Source organism: Arachis hypogaea, chromosome 13, assembly GCF_003086295.3.
Source record: "Arachis hypogaea cultivar Tifrunner chromosome 13, arahy.Tifrunner.gnm2.J5K5, whole genome shotgun sequence".
Lineage (NCBI taxonomy): Eukaryota > Viridiplantae > Streptophyta > Magnoliopsida > Fabales > Fabaceae > Arachis > Arachis hypogaea.
In genome coordinates, this window is record NC_092048.1 from 143,217,189 (window position 1) to 143,238,673 (window position 21,485).

The window sequence follows — 21,485 nt, forward strand, 5'->3', positions numbered from 1 at the left end:
TGTATTCTGTATCGACCGGATTCTTCTATAAGCTGCACGGGAACGTTGTTCATTGAAAGGAAAAATATATAATAGAAATCGAAGAAAAAGAAAAACATAAGGGAGATGAGGGAAGAACCCTGATAAATGGACAACAGTGAAATGTAGGGAAAATGTTGTGTGCCCAGCTCTTTTCTTTTTTTCTTTTTCCCGATCAAAAGTGTGCCCAGATTTGATTCAACTAAACTCACTTCAGAATACACTGTAATTACCTATGGCATTTTGCCGCATGGTTAATGTAAGGCATTAAAATAACTAAAATTTGGGAACTCAACCAAAACAACATGAAATAAATTATAAAATGGTCAAACCAAAGTAAAGCCCAAAGCAGTGTCGACCGCAACTATTCTGTATCTGCCGAAAAGTATCTGAACCAAGTGTACAACCTCCGCATTATGCCCTTTATTACGAGGCAATTGGTCTACTGTACCCATTTTTGTCAACGGGATTGGGATGGAAAGAAATTTCCTGCGTGGGTGCGAGCAACCAATTGCCAGCAATGCATAATATTTTCAGAGCGCTCAGTGCTGAGGGTTGAAAACTGCAGAGAGCTTCTGAACATCCCAAGACTCCAAGTTGGGGGACAAGAACACAAATCCCACAGCCAGAGCAAGGACTGTAACGGTCAAACATGCTGTGCAGCCATGGCTTCGGGTAACTCTTCCTAATATTATCTTACAATATTTATCTGCATCCTTGAAGAGTGCTTGGCGAGAATCTGTCCCAGTAGTCAATACTTGCTCATTCTGTAGCCAAAAATAGTTTAATCCATTATATACCAAAGTCAGATATTCCACTACTTCACTACAATACACACAATTCAATGATGAGCAAGAAACTACCTTTATTTTAAAACCCTTCAGTGTATCCCTTAGTGCCTCATAAGGAGACAATTTTGCTGATTGCTCCTTCCAATCATCAGAAAGCTTCTTCAGAACTGCAACGCTTGCTTCAATGTTGTCCTGATAAACTCGTTCCTGGCCATGTAAATAAAAAATTAAGACAAAATAAGTAAATTGAATATGTTGAATCAATGAATGGAAGTTAAAAATATTTTTAAAGAGAACACAACTTTTACATAAACCAACACGAACACTAATAAATAAAATAGCTCACCCATTGCTTGTAGCACTCAGCGCTCTGGCTGAAACACCAAATACAGATACCAGCTGCTTCTTTGGACAACTCAGGATTATCTGAAAAATACATCTAATCTTCAAAATATCCTCAAAAATAATTATTTCATCTAAATAAGAAAAGTACACATGTGAAAACATAAAATCAGGCTTTTCCATACTTTCTCCTGCTGCTTTGATAGCGAAATTGAACATCTGCTGTCCAACTTGCTTCATTGATTTACTTCCCGGGGAACCACCGAGAGCAACCTCTTTCAGAGTGGGATATATGACCTCAAATCTTTCAGTAGCCTAGATAAAAGTAGAATATAGAGTGTTTTAGATTTATGATACATTTAAAGACAGAAATAGACAAGCCAGCATAACATTTACCTTTACTCTAGCCGAAGATGTAGGGAAAGTAACCCGGAGCAAAATTTCAAAAGCAGGCGGAGGAATTAGGCGTTCCCCTTTCCTTACAGCACCATTTACTAAAACAGGCCGTGCTTTAGGGGTTGATAAAATTCTGCCAGCAAATCACATAAAAGATAAACAAATAAATAAATAAAATTAGCAATTAAACCAACGTTGAGAAAATATTTCAAATTTTTTTTAAAAAAAAAGTACATACTTCTCAACCAGCTGCAAAACCAAATCCCTAGATTGTGGGTTTCCACTTTTGCTAGTCACTATAGGTAGGAGATTCCGTGACCAAGCAAACAACCCTACTGACAGATCTCCTACTGAAGCCTAAAAGAAATGTTTAAATATGAAGCATTAGCAAACTAAAAGGGAAAGATAAATTTCTCCTTTTGAAAAGTTTAAACAGAAGTTATTTTGGGATGTATGGAAGTTGACTGCATCTTCTCTTACCTGAGTTATCATCCATACAATCACTGGAAGCTTATCTTGCCCTTGATACTTGGTATTGTCCCTCAATGATGGCAACACAGCAATAAGAACATCAGGCTTCCGACGCAATACCATTGCCAAAACAGCAAATATTGCAACCTGAAGGTCATGTAAATTCAATGTCAATGTGCATATGATAGATTGGGGAGAAAAGAGAACATGTTTGCATTTGGAAAGCCACACATAAATAGAAAGTTCGAACATAATAATCTCTAAAAACATAAATAAATAATCTGTCAAGTAAAAGAAACAGGGCAAAAAAATGATGATGCCAGAGCAAAGAAATCAGAACTGCAATGTACAAAGCAACATTTTAATTCAAATTTAACATATGGTAGATTCAGATGGAAGTATTCGTTATCATTTTCACCTTCATTTTCAAATGCATTCAAAATTTAGAACAGAAATCATATCCACTGGATAGTTTAAAAGGCACAAGATAGCTTATTTTTCCAACTCTTGGAACGTGGAAATATGTGAATGGCAACTGAAGAACATGGTCATTTGACATCCTAGGCCCCTACACTATCGAATTATAAATCGTGTCCATATTAGAACCACGAAATCTAAATCTCTTTATAACAACCCCCCCCCCCCCCTTTTTTCTCTCTTTTGTTTAACATCCTGAAAAAATTTACAAATGCATGTTGATGTTTGTACTTGCATATGCCAAGGTCAAAGAAGATCCCCATAGAAAATTGAGACATCATACATAAAAATGAAATTAAAATTCAGCAACATTGAGCCCTATCCACTGGCCTCTCGAAAGGATATACAAATCCAAGCCACTTAAAAACTTAGAAAAGAGGTTATCATATGAAATCTGCTAACTTACCGCAAATAATAGAAAACATCAAACGGCACATAGGTACATACGTAAGAAAGTCACCCTCACCCTCAGACGCTAATCAAGCACTCATATTGCAACGGGCTATAGCAAGCAAGATTTGGCTTCCTAAAAGGAAGGTTTCTTTTGTTAATTAATAATGCTTAGGGGCAAGATTGTTCACTTGAACTCACACGTTTGCCAGGAGAAATATTCGGTATATTTGTTTGGGCTTTAGCTTTGTTTCTGTTTGGTGGGTGGCTTTCTTATTAGTTTTGGATTCAATATGATCCTTCTCTATCCATCCTAATATTCTAACGGAGGATCTTCTGTTTTTCCCAAAAAAAACCCACAAGGGGGGGGGGGGGGGATTCAGCATTGCATGACAAAGAAGCCTATTTGGCATGAATTACCTGAGATTTTGATGACACTTGTTGCACAGCCTTTTTGGAACCCTTGGCGACCGTCTGTTGGCTAGCTAAGTCGGCAAGAATGCTGTCTAAAGCCCAAAGCACAAAGGAACTAAGTGCTTCAGGGGAACGTTGGTTGATCCAATCTGCCGATGTCTTGTAAACAGCATCAGGTATGTGAGAAAATGGAACCTGAAAAAAGGCATAGCTATTAATGAGTGGCACGTGAAGAAATAAGAAAGTAGAACCACTATTCTGATGAACAACATAAGATAGAATATGAACTGTTAGACTAGCAAAAGTTATTAAATAAATGCTCTCACAGTCTATCTGCATGTTAAGTTGCAAAATTATGCAAACATATTTGCCAGAAAGAAAAAGATACATCATTGATCAATGCTTCAAACACTCGGGCACACAGCATCACAGTTGTGTAATGACACATAAAATTTAGAATCAGCAAGAGTCACATCAAGAATGATATTTTCATCCCCAGAATAAGAAACAACAATGCAAAACTCACATCAACAATCTTAGCCACTGGTGACTCCCTGAACAACTTCACCCATGGAAACTGGGAAGCGTTAACAGCAGAAAAAGCACGTCCGAAATAATCTGCAAACCGCATCATTTGTATATCCTGCTGCTTCTCGTATGATGACTGTTTCAACAATAACACCATAAAACAAAGTCAAATCAAACCCAACCCAAATGCATGTGCTACCAGATCTAACAGATCAAACTCTAACACAAATCATTAACATGCAACATTCATTTGGCACAAAGCGCAAGGGATTCAAATTGGCGTACCGATATATCAACAAGAAAAGCTCCCAGATCAGCTGCGTCGATCTTCGAGGCAGCCTCCGACACCGTCACCTTCGGCTTCTTCGGCTTCTTCTGCTTCACCTTCTTCGCCTCCTCCGCTTTCCCGTTCTCTGCGTGACGATCCGTCTCGTCATCATCGTCGGAATCGTAATCGTTGTAATCACGAGTCCGCTGCTTCGATCTGACAGGAGCATCGTCGAATCCTTCTTCGGCCACCCTCCGCGCCTCAAGAATTCTCCGGCGTCGGTCCTCCGACTGAAGCTCCAGCGACCTGAAAACGCCATCGGAGCCGGAGAGCATGCCGTTGGAAGCGAGCTTATTGGAATTGGCGCGCGAATCGTTAGCGGCGTCGGCCTTGTTCGGCTTCTTCTTCTGTCGCTTGGCGTAGGTGACCTTCTGCCAGCCATGGTCGGCGCCGTGAGAGGCAGCGGAGGAGACACCGTTGGATTCGGCGGCAGCGGATTCGAACGCAGATGCGTGCTTATCCTCCATTGTTATTGCTGCTGTGAAGGGGGAAAACGGATATTGTGTGTCTGAGTCTATATCAGTTTCTCGGGCGAGATGAGAAAATCCGAAGGGGAGGAACGAGAAAGTGATGGAAAGAGAGAAAGTGAAAGGAAAATTGAAGAAGGTTGAAAAGGAAGGATTTGTTGCAGGTGTTGACTTTCTGAAATTGACCTCGTTCTCTCCACGGAATTACCGCTATGCCATGTGGTAGTTGTGTTAAAACGGGCACGTGTTCTATCGAATGGAATCCCAACACGTGTATATTTATATCCTGAGTACTTATTCAAAAACAACATTTGTAACCATCTTATCATAAAAGATTAGCTTCTTGTTTTTTTTTTAAAACAGTTTAAAAAAAAAAAGACACACAAAAAATATTTTTATTTTTTTCTTAAATTGAAAAATATATTCAGAACCAAACAAACATTTAAAATAAATATATGATATAAAAATTAAAAATATTGACATTTTTATTTATAAAATATACATTTTTTATCATGTTAAAATAATATAGAATAAATCACCTCAATAAACTAAAATATTGTAAATATTACATATATCATCTAAAGTAAAAAATTTTATAAAATAATACTCATAATAAATACAATAAAGAATACATTCAATAATAAATTAAAAAATAATTATTATAAATATTTTTTATAAATTATTAAATAATTTTATTATAAATTATAAATAATTATTTATAATTCTATTAATCTTTTAGCATCTTTATAAAAAATAGGTTAAATTTTTTTATCAATATTAGTTAATATTTTGAGTTAATAACTTATTTTATATTATTAAAATTTAAGATTTAGAATTTAGTCTTTAATATTTAAAATTTATAAAATATTTATCAAAAATATTATATTTTATTAGTCAGTAGCATTAAATTTATTGACTGTGATACTATCCAAATCATTGATTGATTTTTATATAAAAATATTCTTATTCTATTTGTTATTTAATTTTGGTAAAATATCAATTAATTTTGAATTTAGTTATTATGTGTTTTAATTTCTAAGGACACATGCCAAAATTATTTTTTTTTACTAAAAATAGGAAGACTTGAACCTTAAACGTATGATAAGTACGATAAAACTATGTTATTTTTGTTATAATTCATTGACATACATACTAAAATTGTTATTAATGAAAATTTTAATTTTTTATTTTAATAAATACTCAACAAATCATTAAAAACTGCACTTTATCAAAACAGCTTTTCTAGTTAAAATTTTTTATTTTACTAAATTTATCTTATTTAATATTTGTTAATTATAATAATAATTAATAAAGGTTAAAATAAAATAAATTTAAACTATTTTAACTGATTTTCTTTATCTTTCAAATATTATTATTATAAAATAAAAGGTACATTATAAAAATAATTACATAATGTATACACAAAATCATATAAATTATATGTGTGTTATTTATGAAAAATACATTGCTAAGATTAGTTAATAATTCATTACTTATATTTTATTTACTAAAAAAGTAAAAATATATTTTGATTAAATTAATTAATAAATAATTATTTATAATTTATAATGAGATTTTTAATAATTTATGGAAAATAATTATAATTATTATTTTTTTATTTACTATTGAATGTATTCTTTATTAGTTTATTGTATTCATTATGGATATTATTAAATGTATTTTTTATTATACTCTTTATATACTTTGCACCATAATAAATCGAATTAACATACATCTATTTATATATTTTGGTGAATACATAGTAAATCGAATTGTATTGTGTCAATTTATTAATGGTTCATATGCATGTAAATGGATGCAGTGTCATTCGATTTATTTGATTAATTATAGCAGATTAAATCCAATTGTACTCATTCGATTCACTAGTAGGGGTGGCAATATGTATTCTATCTGCGGGTACCTAACTCGACCCCACTCGATCGGGTAGGGTTGTCAATCCGATCCGCAGTGGGTAGGGTGCGGGTAGAGTTTTTGTGCGGATCGGGTAGGGTGCGGGTTGAGTCTCAACCCTATCCGACCAACCCACACTCTATATATGTTTATGTTATATATTTATATCTTTATCTTTATAGTAATATAAATATAAATATAAATATAAATATAATATAAATATAAATATAAATATAAATATAAATAGTAATATAAATGGGAAGCTCATTTGCTGACTTTGAAGTCAGGAGTCGCTGTAATGCTACTGCAAAACATAGACCAGACTTCAGGTTTATGCAACGGGACAAGATTAATAGTTAACAAACTTGACAGCAACGTAATTGGAGCGACGGTAGTGACCGGTAGAAATATTGGAGATAAAGTGTACATTCCAAAAATGAATTTGATCCCTTCAGATTCAGGATTGCCATTTAAGTTCCAACGGAGACAATTTTCATTAACAGTATGCTTTGCAATGACCATTAACATGAGTCAGGGTCAATCATTATCACATGTACGACTTTATTTGCCAAAATCAGTGTTAACACATGGACAACTTTATGTTGCTTTGTCAAGAGTTAAGAGTCGCAGTGGCCTCAGGGTTTTAATTCTAAACGAAGACGGCAATCCAAAGTCATCAACAACAAATATCGTGTTCAAAGAGGTTTTTAATAATATTTAGGTAAGAATAATATTATTTTCATTTTAATAGCATGTTATGATTTACACTTTTGTACAAATCTTTACTATAGATATAACTAATTTATCTGTAACTCTTTTTTCAAATTTGAAATGAAATGTGTAACAAGGAGCAGAACATCCAATAATTTTCTAATGAAGTTAGTAAGATACTAGGTTGTCGATAAATTTTTATTAACTTTTTGATATAAAATTTAGGGTAAAATTAACATGCTATTATTACAGTTATATATGTTCTTATTTTTTTATCTCCCTCCTTATGATTCAAGAATATTATAAGCTTCGAACTCTTCTATTCATATTTTACTTTAAATAAAGATAAAACAACATATTTAACACGTTTATTATATAACGATGATGATAGTGTTATACTAAATTTAAAAAATATATGATTATAAAATATTATTTTTAATTTAACTTATCAAATTTAATATAAGCCCGTGCATCGCACGGGTTTAACACTAGTAGTAATATAAATGGGAAGCTCATTTGCTGACGTGGCGCTCATACATTGAGTCTGGAAGTTCGTTTGCTGACGTGTCGTCACTAGAAATTTTAAGTTTTATATTTATAAATTATAAATTATTATTTGTTTAAGTTGTTATTTTCAAATTTTAAGTTTAGGTTATTTTACTTAGGTTGTTATTTTTTAAATTTTAAATTATTTTATTTAAATTATTATTTTTTAAATTTTAATTTGTTGTACTTAGGTTGTTATTTTTTACATTTTAAATTATTTTACTTAGATTGTTCTTTTTTATATTTTAACACTATTTTTTAAAAATTTGTTAATTCTTTTTAGCATTATTTTTTTAAATTTTGTTGATTTTTTTAAATTGTAACTACATAAATTCTTTTAAAGAAATTTAGAGTTTTAAAAAAATTTACGTTAATTATACTTCAGTTGTTACATACTAATATTACTATAAAGATTTACGTTAGTTTAGAATTTTTAAATTATTATTTGTTTAGGTTGTTATTTTCAAATTTTAAGTTCAGTTTGTTTTATTTAGTTTGTTATCTTTTAAATTTTAAATTAAAGTCAACCAAATTTAAAAAAATTTAGTTATGATGCAACTATAAAAGTATATGTTATGAGAGATGTAAAGCACCACAATTTAAAGTACATCGATACTTTTCTTTACATATATCCAAAATCTCTCTACTTATTCCAATGGCTGGTATTCACAAAATTGCTTAGATCAATCCTACAATCGACAATTTGTGTGTACGTATACGAGTGATACGGTTATAGACACTACCAAGTTACGAAAATTCTCCATTGCCATACTCAATTTAGATGGTTTGGCTCAACGAATACATGAGTTTTCTACTAATATTTTTCTATTTTATTTTAAATTTATATTATTTATATTTTAAATTTATTTGTTTATTCCCATCTAATCGTTTTTTTATTTTTGTTCATTAATTCTAGAGAGAAAAAATATACGCCTCAGTTAAGAGGGCTTTTGTGCCTCGATTCGTGAATTTGCTAGAGGAAGGAATATCTTAGCAAATACGATATTTTGGTGTTAGACTCAATAAGGGTTACTTCAAGACTACACATCATGAGTATGTGGTTAATTTAAACCAACGTACTGATGTGCACAGACTTCCAGAATCATCGAGTATCCCACGATATGGATTTAAGTAGGTGGTAAGTTTATTATTTTAGAAAAAGTATAATTTATGTATAAATTTATTTATTTTATTGATAATTTATTATGTATTTTTTTTTAACAAATTTATTGACAACAATTTTTTTTTATTTTAAATCATTTAAGATGTTGTCGGATATCTTGATGGAACTGAGAATAAGAGGACTCTTGAAAAGAATAGCAAATCTACCAAGTATACTATTATCGAATTAGAGATTGATGATGAGTAATTATCTATTTATTTTTATAAATATAAAAATTTTGATAATCTCATCTTTTTAAATTATTATTTTAACTTATTTTATTATAAATATTTTTATTAATATTATTAATAAGTAATAAATGTATCTTAACTAACATTAAGCTTAGTTAAAATTTGTTAGATTTAAAGGCACCGTTTTTAAACGTCTAAGTATTTAAATTTTTTGAAAGAATCACTTCGGATTGATTTAAAAAAAATTCAAATTTTACAAAAAAAAAATAATAAAAGGCATTCTTTCGTGGTTTGTTTCTTACGAATTTAAAATAATTAATTAATTATTTATTATTTTTTTTAAATTGTATTTGATATTTTAATTTTATTATTAATTTTTAAATTTTAAAAATATAAAATATATATAATTTGATATTATTTTATAGGTAGTTACATTTTTAGTTATAATTTTTTTGTTTATTTTGTTATAAAAAAATATATTTAACATTAAACATTCTATTTGATATAGAAAAATAATGGAGTGTGCACTTTTTGGCAACTATGCACATGAATTAAATGCTTTTCTGAGATCCGGCAATAAGGATGGAGCTGTTGTCATCTTACAGTTTGTTAGAGTGAAGTTATATAACGGTAATATTTATCCATAATTTTTTAACAATATATTTTTATATGTGAGTTTTTACTTATTGTTTATGTGAATTTTTACTCATTTTGTATTAAATTAAATTTTTCAGAAAAGATTGTTTTACAAAATTCTATGTATGACACAAAGGTGCTAAGGTATTTGTTCAAAAAATAAATTTTTTGTTTGTTTGTTCTCTCAAAATTAGATCTTAATTTTATTCAAAAAATATTAGTGAGATAAAATCAAATGTTAGAAAGAAGTCTTTAATTTAACGTGGTATTTTGTACAGAATTTGTTGTTTGAATTCTCCAATGAAGTTGCGACCAATGATGAATTCGAATTGTTAAAAAATGCTATTACACCAACTAAGCGATTATCCTCGAAGTCGGAAGAATCGAAGGTGGAAGGAGATACCTCAACTTGCAAGAAGATTAAGATTGAGAAAGAAACTTGAGAATTTGGATGCATATATTTTGGAATTCCTTTTTTATTTTTAATTTGATTTTCACCGTTGATATTCTGATAATATCTAATTTAATATTTAATGTTATAAAGTTATAAATTTCTTCTTTGAATTATTGTTGATACAATTAAGTTAGTTATTAATTTTTAATGTGTACTTATTTTAAAAAAAATTAATTATAATTTTTAATTAAAGTATTATGTTTATAATTTTAAATTTAAATTCAAATATACTTTTTTTTGAATTTTTAAGTAAGTAATTGGGTTTGAGAATACTTTTTAAAAATTTATATAATTTATAAGCTACTATGCTAATTACAAAGGATTATAATAAAATAAATAGAATTACCAGTCTTATTAAAATGTGAGGTTATTTATACTGTTTTAAAAAAAATCTTTATCTTTATAGCAATATAAATAGGAAGTTCTTATGCTGACGTGGTGCTCATACATTGAGTTTAGAAATTTATTTGCTTAAGTGTCGTCACTGAAAATTTTTAAAATTTTATTTATAAATTATAACTTATTATTTGCTTACGTTGTTACCTTTTAAATTTTTAAAAACACTTTCTTAGATTGTTAGATATTTAGTTTTTAATATTATTGAACTAATAATTTGCTTAGGTATCATCACTAAAAAATTTTAAAATATTGTTTATAAATTATAATTTATTATTTGCTTAAGTTGTTACTTTTTAAATTTGAAACAATCTGGAATACAAATAGGGAGACTTTTTACTTGAGTTTCGAGATTATTTGCTTAAATGTCTTTATTAGAAATTTTTGTAATTTTATTTATAAATTAATAGATTATTTGGTTAGATTGTTAGATAATAATAAGGATTTAGTTTTTGAGTTTATTAACAAGATAGTTAGATATTTAAATCTTAATATTATTGAACTAATTTAAAAAAATTAATATATAAATTATTCAGTTAGGTTGTTAGATATCAATAAGGATTTAGTTTTCAAGTTTATTAGCAAGGTAGTTAAATATTTAAATCTTAATAATATTATTGAACTAATTTAAACAAAGTTATTTATAAATTATTTATAAATTATTTTAAAAGTAGGACGGTTGTTTAATAATAAAATCAACTATTTAAAAGTAATAACAAAACAATAAGAAGCAAGTAGTAGTAAGAAACAAGTTCGAAAACAAAATAATAAGAGCTTAAATTTGAAAACGGAAACAAAACGTTCTTTTAAAATAAAATAATAAAAAATTGAATTTAAAAGAGATTGTTACTTTTTAAATTTAAGTTATTTATTTAGTTTATTATTTTTTAAATTTTAAGTTATTTACCGATTATTATTTTAAATTATAAATTATTATTATTTGTTTAAGTTGTTACTTTTTAATTTTAAATTATTTGCACATAAATTAAAATTTGAAAAAAAATTAAAAGATACATGCTTCAGTTAAGAGGACTCTTGTGTCTCGATTCATAAATTTGCTAAGAGAAGTCGATGACGGATAATAGATGAGTAAAACGAAATCTAGGAATTTTAATATTAACTTCAATGTAAGTTTATTTATTTGAATTTGTTTCAAGATTTTATTCTATATATTCGAATTTATTTGTTTTAGTATTTTGTATTTAAATTATTATTTTAACTTTATTTTGTTACACAAATTTTTATAATATTTTTTTTTGTACTTGAAAGATTTTAATTTGTTAAAAAAAATTGTTTTTGTTGAAAATAAATATTTTTTTATCTTTTTATTTAAAATATTATTATTGATATGTTAATATTAAAAATATAAAAAATAAACATACTTTAAAAAAATACTTTACGTTGTTTGATCTTTATAAAATTAAAATAATTAATTAATTATTAATTTTTAAATTGTAACTATTTTTTCAATAAAAAATATTTTATATTTTTTTCAAATTTTATGAATTTGTTAATTTTTAAATTTTAAAATATAAAATATATATGTATATAGTTTGGTATAATTTTTGTTGTTGTTATTTTTAAATATAAACACTTACACATATTAGATGAGTAAAACGAAATTTAGAAATTTTAATATTGACTTTGATATAAATTTATTTATTTAGATTTATTTTAAGATTTTATTCTATAAATTTAAATTTATTTATTTTAATATTTTTTATTTAGATTATTATTTTAATTTTATTTTGTTATAATTATTTTTGTAATATTAAACTTTTTTGTACTTGAAGGATTTTAATTTGTTGAGAAAAAAATTATTTTCGGTGAATAAATATTTGTCTCTCTTTTTATTTAAAATGTTATTATTGGTATGTTAGTATTAAAAATATAAAAGATAAAACATACTTAAAAAAATGTATTATGAGATCAAATAATTTTATAATTGTGACACAGGAGGCTGTATAGAGAACTTTAGCTTATGATATTCATCGGAGATGGCCTTCAGTGGTGAGATTAACTTTTTATTTACCTGGAAAGTAAAATATCATCTTTAAAGATGATGACAATCTTGAGAAAATCATGGATCAAAAGAACGGAAAAAGTACAATGTTCTTAGCATGGATGGAGACCAACAAAGAATTTGAAATTGGTCAAACTTTAACGTATGCTGAGTTTCCAAATCAATTTGTTTATGATAGCGAAGAAAGATAATGATATCCACGCAAGAGAGAGTATTCTATCAGAAGGTTAAACTATGTTCCACCGGGTACATGTGATGATATCTACTATATGAGAATTTTGTTAATTATTTAAAAATGTTGCACAACATATGAGTCTATTAGTACAGTTAATGGGATTACATATCCTATTTTCTAAGATGCTTTCTATTTTATGAGACTATTGTGTGACGATAGAAAATTCATTGCAGTTATTAATGAGGTATGTTCATCAATTGAGAAAATTGTTTGTAATGCTATTGATATCTAATAGTGTTAACAAATCAAATCGTATTTAAAATGCAACTTAGACGTTATTGGCTGACAGGATATTATATATGAAGAGAAAAATATTGAAAAATTAAGATATTTCACTATGTGGTAAATTATTATTACATGTAGAACTTTATTTGCAAAAATCACTGTTCACTAATGGCCAATTTACATTACTTTGTCAAGAGTTAAGAATCGCAGTGGTCTGAACATTTTAATTCTAGATTAAGACAACAATCCAAACTCATCAACAACAAATGCCGTGTTGAACGAAGTTTTTAAAAATATATATTTAGATAAGAAAATAGTATTTTATTTTGGTAACATGTTATGATTTATACTTTTGTATAAATATTAGTCGTAGATATAACTAATTTATTAACTATACTTTCATATTTGAAATAAAATGTATATCATGGAACACAACATTATATGCCAATTATTTTTCTAATGAGGTTAGTAAAATACTAGGTTGCCTATAAATTTTTATTAGCCTTATAATATAAAATTTAGTGTAAAATTAACATGCTAATATTACAGTTATATATGTTCTTATTTTTTTCAGGTCTCTTTTTTTATGGCTCAAGAATATTATAGACTTCAAACTGTTCCATTTATATTTTACTTTGAATAAAGATAAAACAACATTTTAAGTACATTTATTATATAATGATGATGATAATGTTATACTAAACTTGAAAATTTTATGATTATTAAATATTATTTTCGATTTACCATGTCAAATTAAAATATAAACCCCGTGCATCGCATGGGTTCAATACTAGTAGTAATACAAATGGGTAGCTCATTTGCTGACGTGACGCTCATACGTTGAGTCTGGGAGTTTATTTGCTTACGTGTCGTTACTAGAAATTGTTAGATTTATATTTATAAATTATAAATTATTATTTGCTCAGGTTGTTATTTTCAAATTTTAAGTTTGGGTTGTTTTACTTAGGTTGTTATTTTTAAAATTTTAAATTGTTTTATTTGTTTGGATTATTTTACTTATGTTGTTATTTTTTAAATTTTAAATTATTTTATTTAAGTTGTTATTTTTTAAATTTTATTTAGATGGTTCTTTTTTATATTTTAACACTATTTTTTAAAAATCTGTTAGTTCTTTTTAGCATAATTTTTTAAAATTTTGTTGATTTTTTTTAAATTGTAGCTACATAAATTCTTTTAAAGAAATTTAGAGTTTTAAAAAAATTTACGTTAATTATTCTTCGGTTGTTACATACTAATATTACAATAAATAAATATTTACGTTAGTTTAGAATTTTTAAATTATTATTTATTTAAGTTGTTATTTTTAAATTTTAAATTTGGGTTGTTTAACTTAGTTTGTTGTTTTTTAAATTTTAAATTAAAGTCAACCAAATTTTAAAAAATTTAGTTATGATGCAACTATAAAAGGATAAGTTATGAGAGATGTAAAACACCACAATTTAAAGTACATCAATATCTTTCTTTACATATATCCAAAATCTCCCTACTTATTCCAATAGCTGATATTCACAAAATTGCTAACATCAATCCTACAATATACAATTTGTGTGTACGTATACGAGTGATATGGTTATGGACACTATCAAGTTACGGAAATTCTCCATTGCCATACTCAATTGAGATTATTTGACTCGATGAAGACGCGAGTTTTCTACTAATACCCTTTTATCCATGACTCCAAGGTTATTTATTTATTTATTTAAATTAAAGTCTATGTACATTGGATTAGATATTAAATAAGTCTATATTTAACTTTTTTTTATGTTATTTTCGTTTTTAAGCAGGTATCGAATAAAGCTTGGTGTCATTGATGATTCTGACTGTGCATGTTATGTAGTCTTTGACAATGAGGCAAAACAAGTTTTGGAAGAGAGCTGTGTAGAGATACTTGATCTACTCCTATTGGTAAGATCTAACCAATATTTATTTCTAAAAGCATTAGTGAATATATTTTTATTGGTACTTTTTATATTATTTATTATTAATATATTATGTAATATCCTGTAGAAAGGAGATCTATCAGATACACCTACACTTTTACTCAACCTAATTGATAAGATCTTTCTCTTCATCATTGAAGTTCAAATATATGATATTTCATATTTTTCACCTTCTTATAAAGTTAAGAAGATGACTAATAATGTGGATCTCATAAATAAATTCAAAGAGGCTCACCCTATTCAAATTGTGAGTATATATAAGTGTACTTCTATTAAAAATTAATTTATTTTTTGCTTTCTTGGTCATTAGTAGTATCTAATTTATAAACAACAATTAATTATAATTTTAGGATGTTGACTACACCGGTGCTTTGTTTCTAATTTCAAAGACATCCTCAATCATTGAAGGGGAGAAAGTAGAAGGTACTAAGGTATTTGTTCAAAAAATATTTTTTTTTGTTTGTTCTCTCAAAATTAGATCTTAATTTTATTCAAAAAATATTAGTGAGATAAAATCAAAGGTTAGAAAGAAGTCTTTAATTTAACGTGGTTTTTTGTACAGAATTTGTTGCTTGAATTCTCCATTGAAGTTGCGGCCAATGATGAATCTGAATTGTTGGAAAGTGTTATTACACCAACTAAGTGACTATCCTCGGAGTCGGAAGATTCGAAGGTGGAATGAGATACCTCAACTTGCAAGAAGATCAAGATTGAGAAAGAAACTTAAGAATTTGGATGCACATGTTTTGGAATCTCTTGTAGAATCTATCTAATAGAATAATGCCAAACATATGTTTGTTTTGGTGGAAACATTGTCTTTTCTTGAGTTATTATTTTTCTTTTGGTTCTTTTCGATTTTTATGTTTGGAATTTAGAATTTTTTTAAATATAAATAGAAGTTATTTAGTTATTACTTGTGATTTTATTTTTAATTTGATTCTCACCGTTGATATTCTGATAATTTTTAATTTAATATTTAATGTCATAAAGTTATAAATTTTTTCTTTGAATTATTGTTGATACAATTAAGTTAGTTATTAATTTTTAATGTGTACTTATTTAAAAAAAATCTAATTATAATTTTTAATTAAAGTATTATGTTTATAATTTTAAATTTAAATTCAAATATAATTTTTTTTTAATTTTTACGTAAGCAATTGGGTTTGAGAATATTTTTTAAAAATTTATATAATTTATAAGTTACTATCTAATTACAAAGAATTATAATAAAATAAATAGAATTATCAATCTTATTAAGATGTGAAATTATTTATACTATTTAAAAAAATGTAATACTGTTTAAATTTTAGAAAAGATGTGAAATTATTTATACTATTTAAAAAAATGTAATACTGTTTAAATTTTAGAAAAATTATAATAAAGTTAATATTGTTTATGATGAAACTAAAAAAATTATTTTTAAATTAACAAATTTCTATATTCCTAATGGACAACGGACGTTTGATTAGAAAATTTTATTTAAAAATTTAAAATTTATACTAGCTAATTAGAAAATTCTATTTTAAAAATTTTAAATTTGAATTTCTAATACTAATTTCTAATTAAGTAAGCTTTTAACCATTTCATTTTTTAAATTTAAAATTTTTTACTTGCCACATTTATAAATTTTTATTATTATCTTTTTAGATTGTCTCTCCACAGTAGAAATACTTTCATCTTTTTCTCTCTTTTTAAGTATTTTTTCTAAATTTACGTAATTTATAAGGTTATTAATTTTTAGATTGTATTTATTTTTATTTATTTTTATCGATAAATAATAGGATGGATACTATTTATGACGAAACTAATAAAAATTATTTTTAAATTAACAAATTCCTATATTCTTAATGAATAACAAACGTTTAATTAAAAAAAGTTTATTTAAAAATTTTAAATTTACACTAACTAATTAGAAAATTCTATTTAAAAATTTGAAATTTAAAACTCTAATACTAATTCCTAATTAAGTGGATTCTTAGCCGTTTTGATTTTTAAATTTAAATTTTTTTTATTTGTCACATTTATAATTTTTTTCTATTTACTTCGTTTACATTGTTATTTTTTAGATTATAACAATAGAGATACTTTTATCTTTTTCTCTCATTTTACTTATAAGTTGTTCATTTTCAATCTCTTTAACTATAAGTTGAATTTATTGATCGTGAGATTAAACTTATATTTATTTGAAAAAAGATACTTTTGTAAAAAAATATATATTATTTTCTGTAAAATATGTTTACGTAACTAAATAAATGAGAATAAAAAAGAAATTAAAGCAGCCATCGAAAATAAAATCTGTGCAATTTTACATAGACATAAGAAGGCATTAATTTCATATTCTATTTGGTAAGTTAGACATGAGAAAAAATTGTAAAAAAATTAGTGTCTCAAGTTAAAAATTAGTGTTTTCGCATTTTAGAGAGACACAAAATACATGTTTTTAATGGGTGTTTGTGTACGACTATGTCTTTCATATTTTTGTCTCAGTAAACAAACAACATACATGTACTCCTGTGTCTATATTTTGATGGACATGTATAACAAAAACAGACGCGTCATATGTGTACTACTTTATTTTTTTAATAATATAAAAAAATTGATAATAAAAAAGTATTATGTATAATGTATATATATTTTTAATTGGTTAAAAAATTTATTTATTTGATATTTTTAGGTATATATTGAAAGATACAAGAAGTCCAAAGAGAAATAAGATTAGATTGCAAAGGGATGTAAGACTGAATAGGAAGACTATGCTACTTCAAAAGAGACATGGTAAGATAAACATGATAGATTGTAATTATCACAAAGCTAAAATTTTACTTTTTTTATCTTTAATACTACCTTCATAATATATATTCATAATTCAGCTGATTCAAACATTTAACATATATTTATTTTTCTTTTTTTATAATATAAAATACTTGATGTATTATCTCTAATGATTACAGGAGCAAGTACATTTAATTCAAATTTAGATACTAAAAAAAGAATTAGAAGAAGTGTGCATAGCTGAAAAAAAGACACCTGATACAAAGAGAAACATTTTTGAAGGAATTGACTACAAATCTTTCAAAAAATTTTCAAGAAGTTGAGAATATTACTGAAAATACGACTATTATAGATGATTCTGTGCAAATTTAATACCCAGCCATATTCGATGTTGTTGAGAATACAGATAATTTAAGAGGTAAAAATATCAGCACTTTAAGACTGAATAGGAAGACTATGCTACTTCAAAAGAGACATGGTAAGATAAACATGATAGATTGTAATTATCACAAAGCTAAAATTTTACTTTTTTTATCTTTAATACTACCTTCATAATATATATTCATAATTCAGCTGATTCAAACATTTAACATATATTCATTTTTCTTTTTTTATAATATAAAATACTTGATGTATTATCTCTAATGATTACAGGAGCAAGTACATTTAATTTAAATTTAGATACTAAAAAAAGAATTAGAAGAAGTGTGCATAGCTGAAAAAAAGACACCTGATACAAAGAGAAACATTTTTGAAGGAATTGACTACAAATCTTTCAAAAAATTTTCAAAAAGTTGAGAATATTACTGAAAATACGACTATTATAGATGATTCTGTGCAAATTTAATACCCAGCCATATTCGATGTTGCTGAGAATACAGGTAATTTAAGAGGTAGCAATATCAGCACTTTATTATTTACTATTGTTATGCTTTTTATAAACAAAAAATTATCGTTTAGTGTTCAAGTTTTAAAATTCAAACTAAGATATGGTTATATATTATAATTTTTGTATTTGAACATTGATTTATTGTAAAACTTAAATCTTGAGGTTGGCATAATGAAATTGTATTATATGATCTCATCTTTTTAATCCATAAATTGCATTCTTCGTAATCTTTTATAAATATTATTTTTATACTTAACATGGTGAAAAAAGGTATATTTTTATATAAATTATTTGTTGCAGATATAACTAAAACAATTTATTATCTTGGTGATTATTAGATGTGATAGATATTGATGACCCATAATTTTTTGTCGGCACTGCGACGCCATGATATGGTATGAGGAGAGATCAGAGAAGTCCAGAACAGGATCCAATTTTGAGTTCTCAATATGTTGTATGCGAGGGAAGGTACAACAGCCGTTTTGAAACACTTGATCGGACGCTCAGGAATCTTATGTCAGTTACCGATCAACATAAGACACATAAACCATTTGGTGGTAAGATTGTTGTTCTAGGAGGTGATTTCAGACAGATACTTCCGGTGATTCCGAAAGGAAGTAGACACGATATATTAGCATCCGCTATTAACTCATTCCAGCTGTGGTCATTTTGTAAGTTTCTGAAACTGCATACGAATATGAGGCTTCTAATGTCTTCTTTGGATCAAGATGAAGGTGAAATGAAGATATTTGCTAATTGGATACTTGATGTTGGAAATGGAAATATTATCTCTGTTGTTGGTGATGAATCAGAAGTTGAAATTCCAAATGATCTATTGATTACAACTACTGATGATTCTCTCTCTCATTTGGTAGACTTTGCATATCCAAATTTGTTGCAAAACATGTCAGATTACATGTATTTTCAGAGTAGAGCAATTCTTGCACCCACACTTAAAAGTGTCGAGAAGGTAAACGATTTTGTCTTGACAATCTTTCCAGTGATGGAAAAGGAGTATTTGAGCTCTGACACAACATGTCAAGCTGATGAGAATGAAGATGTAAAACAAGAGTGGTTCACACCAGAGTTTCTAAATGACATCAAATGTTCGGGACTACTCAATCACAAGTTGACTTTGAAGCCAGGAGTCGCTGTAATGCTACTGCGAAACATAGACCAGACTTCAGGTTTATGCAACGGGACAAGATTAATAGTTAACAAACTTGGCAGCAACGTAATTGGAGCGACAGTAGTGACCGGTAGAAATATTGGAGATAAAGTGTACATTCCAAGAATGAACTTGATCCCTTCAGATTCAGGATTGCCATTTAAGTTCCAACGGAGAAAATTTTCATTAACAGTATGCTTTGCAATGACCATTAACATGAGTCAGGATCAATCATTATCACATGTACGGCATTATTTGCCAAAATCAATGTTCATCTATGGACAACTTTATGTTGCTTTGTCAAGAGTTAAGAGTCGCAGTGGCCTCAGGGTTTTAATTCTAAACGAAGACGGCAATCCAAAGTCATCAACAACAAATGTCGTGTTCAAAGAGGTTTTTAATAATATTTAGGTAAGAATAATATTATTTTCATTTTAATAGCATGTTGTGATTTACACTTTTGTATAAATCTTTACTATAGATATAACTAATTTATCTATAACTCTTTTTTCAAATTTGAAATGAAATGTGTAACAAGGAGCACAACATCCAATGATTTTCTAATGAAGTTAGTAAGATATCAGGTTGTTGATAAATTTTTATTAGCTTTTTGATATAAAATTTAGGGTAAAATTAACATGCTATTATTACAGTTATATATGTTCTTATTTTTTTTATCTCCCTCCTTATGGTTCAAGAATATTATAAACTTCGAACTCTTCTATTCATATTTTACTTTGAATAAAGATAAAATAACATATTTTACACGTTTATTATATAACGATGATGATAGTGTTATACTAAATTTAAAAAATATATGATTATAAAATATTATTTTTAATTTAATTTATCAAATTTAAATATAAGCCCGTGCATCGCACGGGTTTAACACTAGTAAAAATATGTTTTAAGTGGATGTTGAATCAAAAATCTCTCACTAAATACAAAAGATTCTTAACCACTAAAAAAAATCATTAATTGATAATTTAAATTTTTTTTTACATAAAAATCAGTTATATTTTAAATTATCATCAAGTTATATAATAATGTTATATATTTTTTTAACCCGTAGATAGAGTCGGATACCCGTAAGTTAATAGTGGATAGGATTAGGGTTAGGATATTCTCAACTCGCAAGTAGAATAAGATTAAGTTTATATAAAAATTTCAACCCGCAAATAGAATTAAGGTTGGATCTAAACCCTATCATACCTTACCTATTAGGCTATTACTACCCCTATTCACTAGGGATCTAAGCATTCATGTATAAATCGAAGCAGTTTGAATCGTTTTACTATATTCCCTGCTAAATTGATATGGTCCCTTGATCAAACCCTTATTCGATTTATATAGAATGGGACATGCATGTAATGTTTTTAATTTTGGGTGATGTATGTAATATTTGCCATGCTTATTGGAGTGATTTATTCAATAATATATTTTTAATTTGTATTATTTAATAATCATTAAAAGTTATATACAAATTAGTAATAATTATTTAGTTAAATTAAATAATTATAATATAAATAATATATTAATAATTTAGTTATTGCTAATATTTTATCAGAAAATATAAAATATTA

At 26.9% G+C, this 21,485-nt stretch overlaps 1 protein-coding gene across 1 annotated transcript; it reads right to left on the reverse strand.

The window, feature by feature from the left end:
* Positions 1-142: 142 nt before the first annotated feature.
* LOC112792516 (uncharacterized) lies at positions 143-4,825 on the reverse strand. Its single transcript, XM_025835785.2, has 10 exons — positions 4,113-4,825; positions 3,826-3,963; positions 3,306-3,494; positions 2,028-2,165; positions 1,786-1,904; positions 1,548-1,680; positions 1,337-1,466; positions 1,156-1,235; positions 882-1,016; positions 143-785 (listed from the first exon to the last, which is right to left on the reverse strand). Exons 1-10 carry the CDS (start codon positions 4,620-4,622, stop codon positions 561-563), a joined length of 1,797 nt encoding a protein of 598 aa, XP_025691570.1. The 5' UTR covers positions 4,623-4,825; the 3' UTR covers positions 143-560.
* Positions 4,826-21,485: the final 16,660 nt, after the last annotated feature.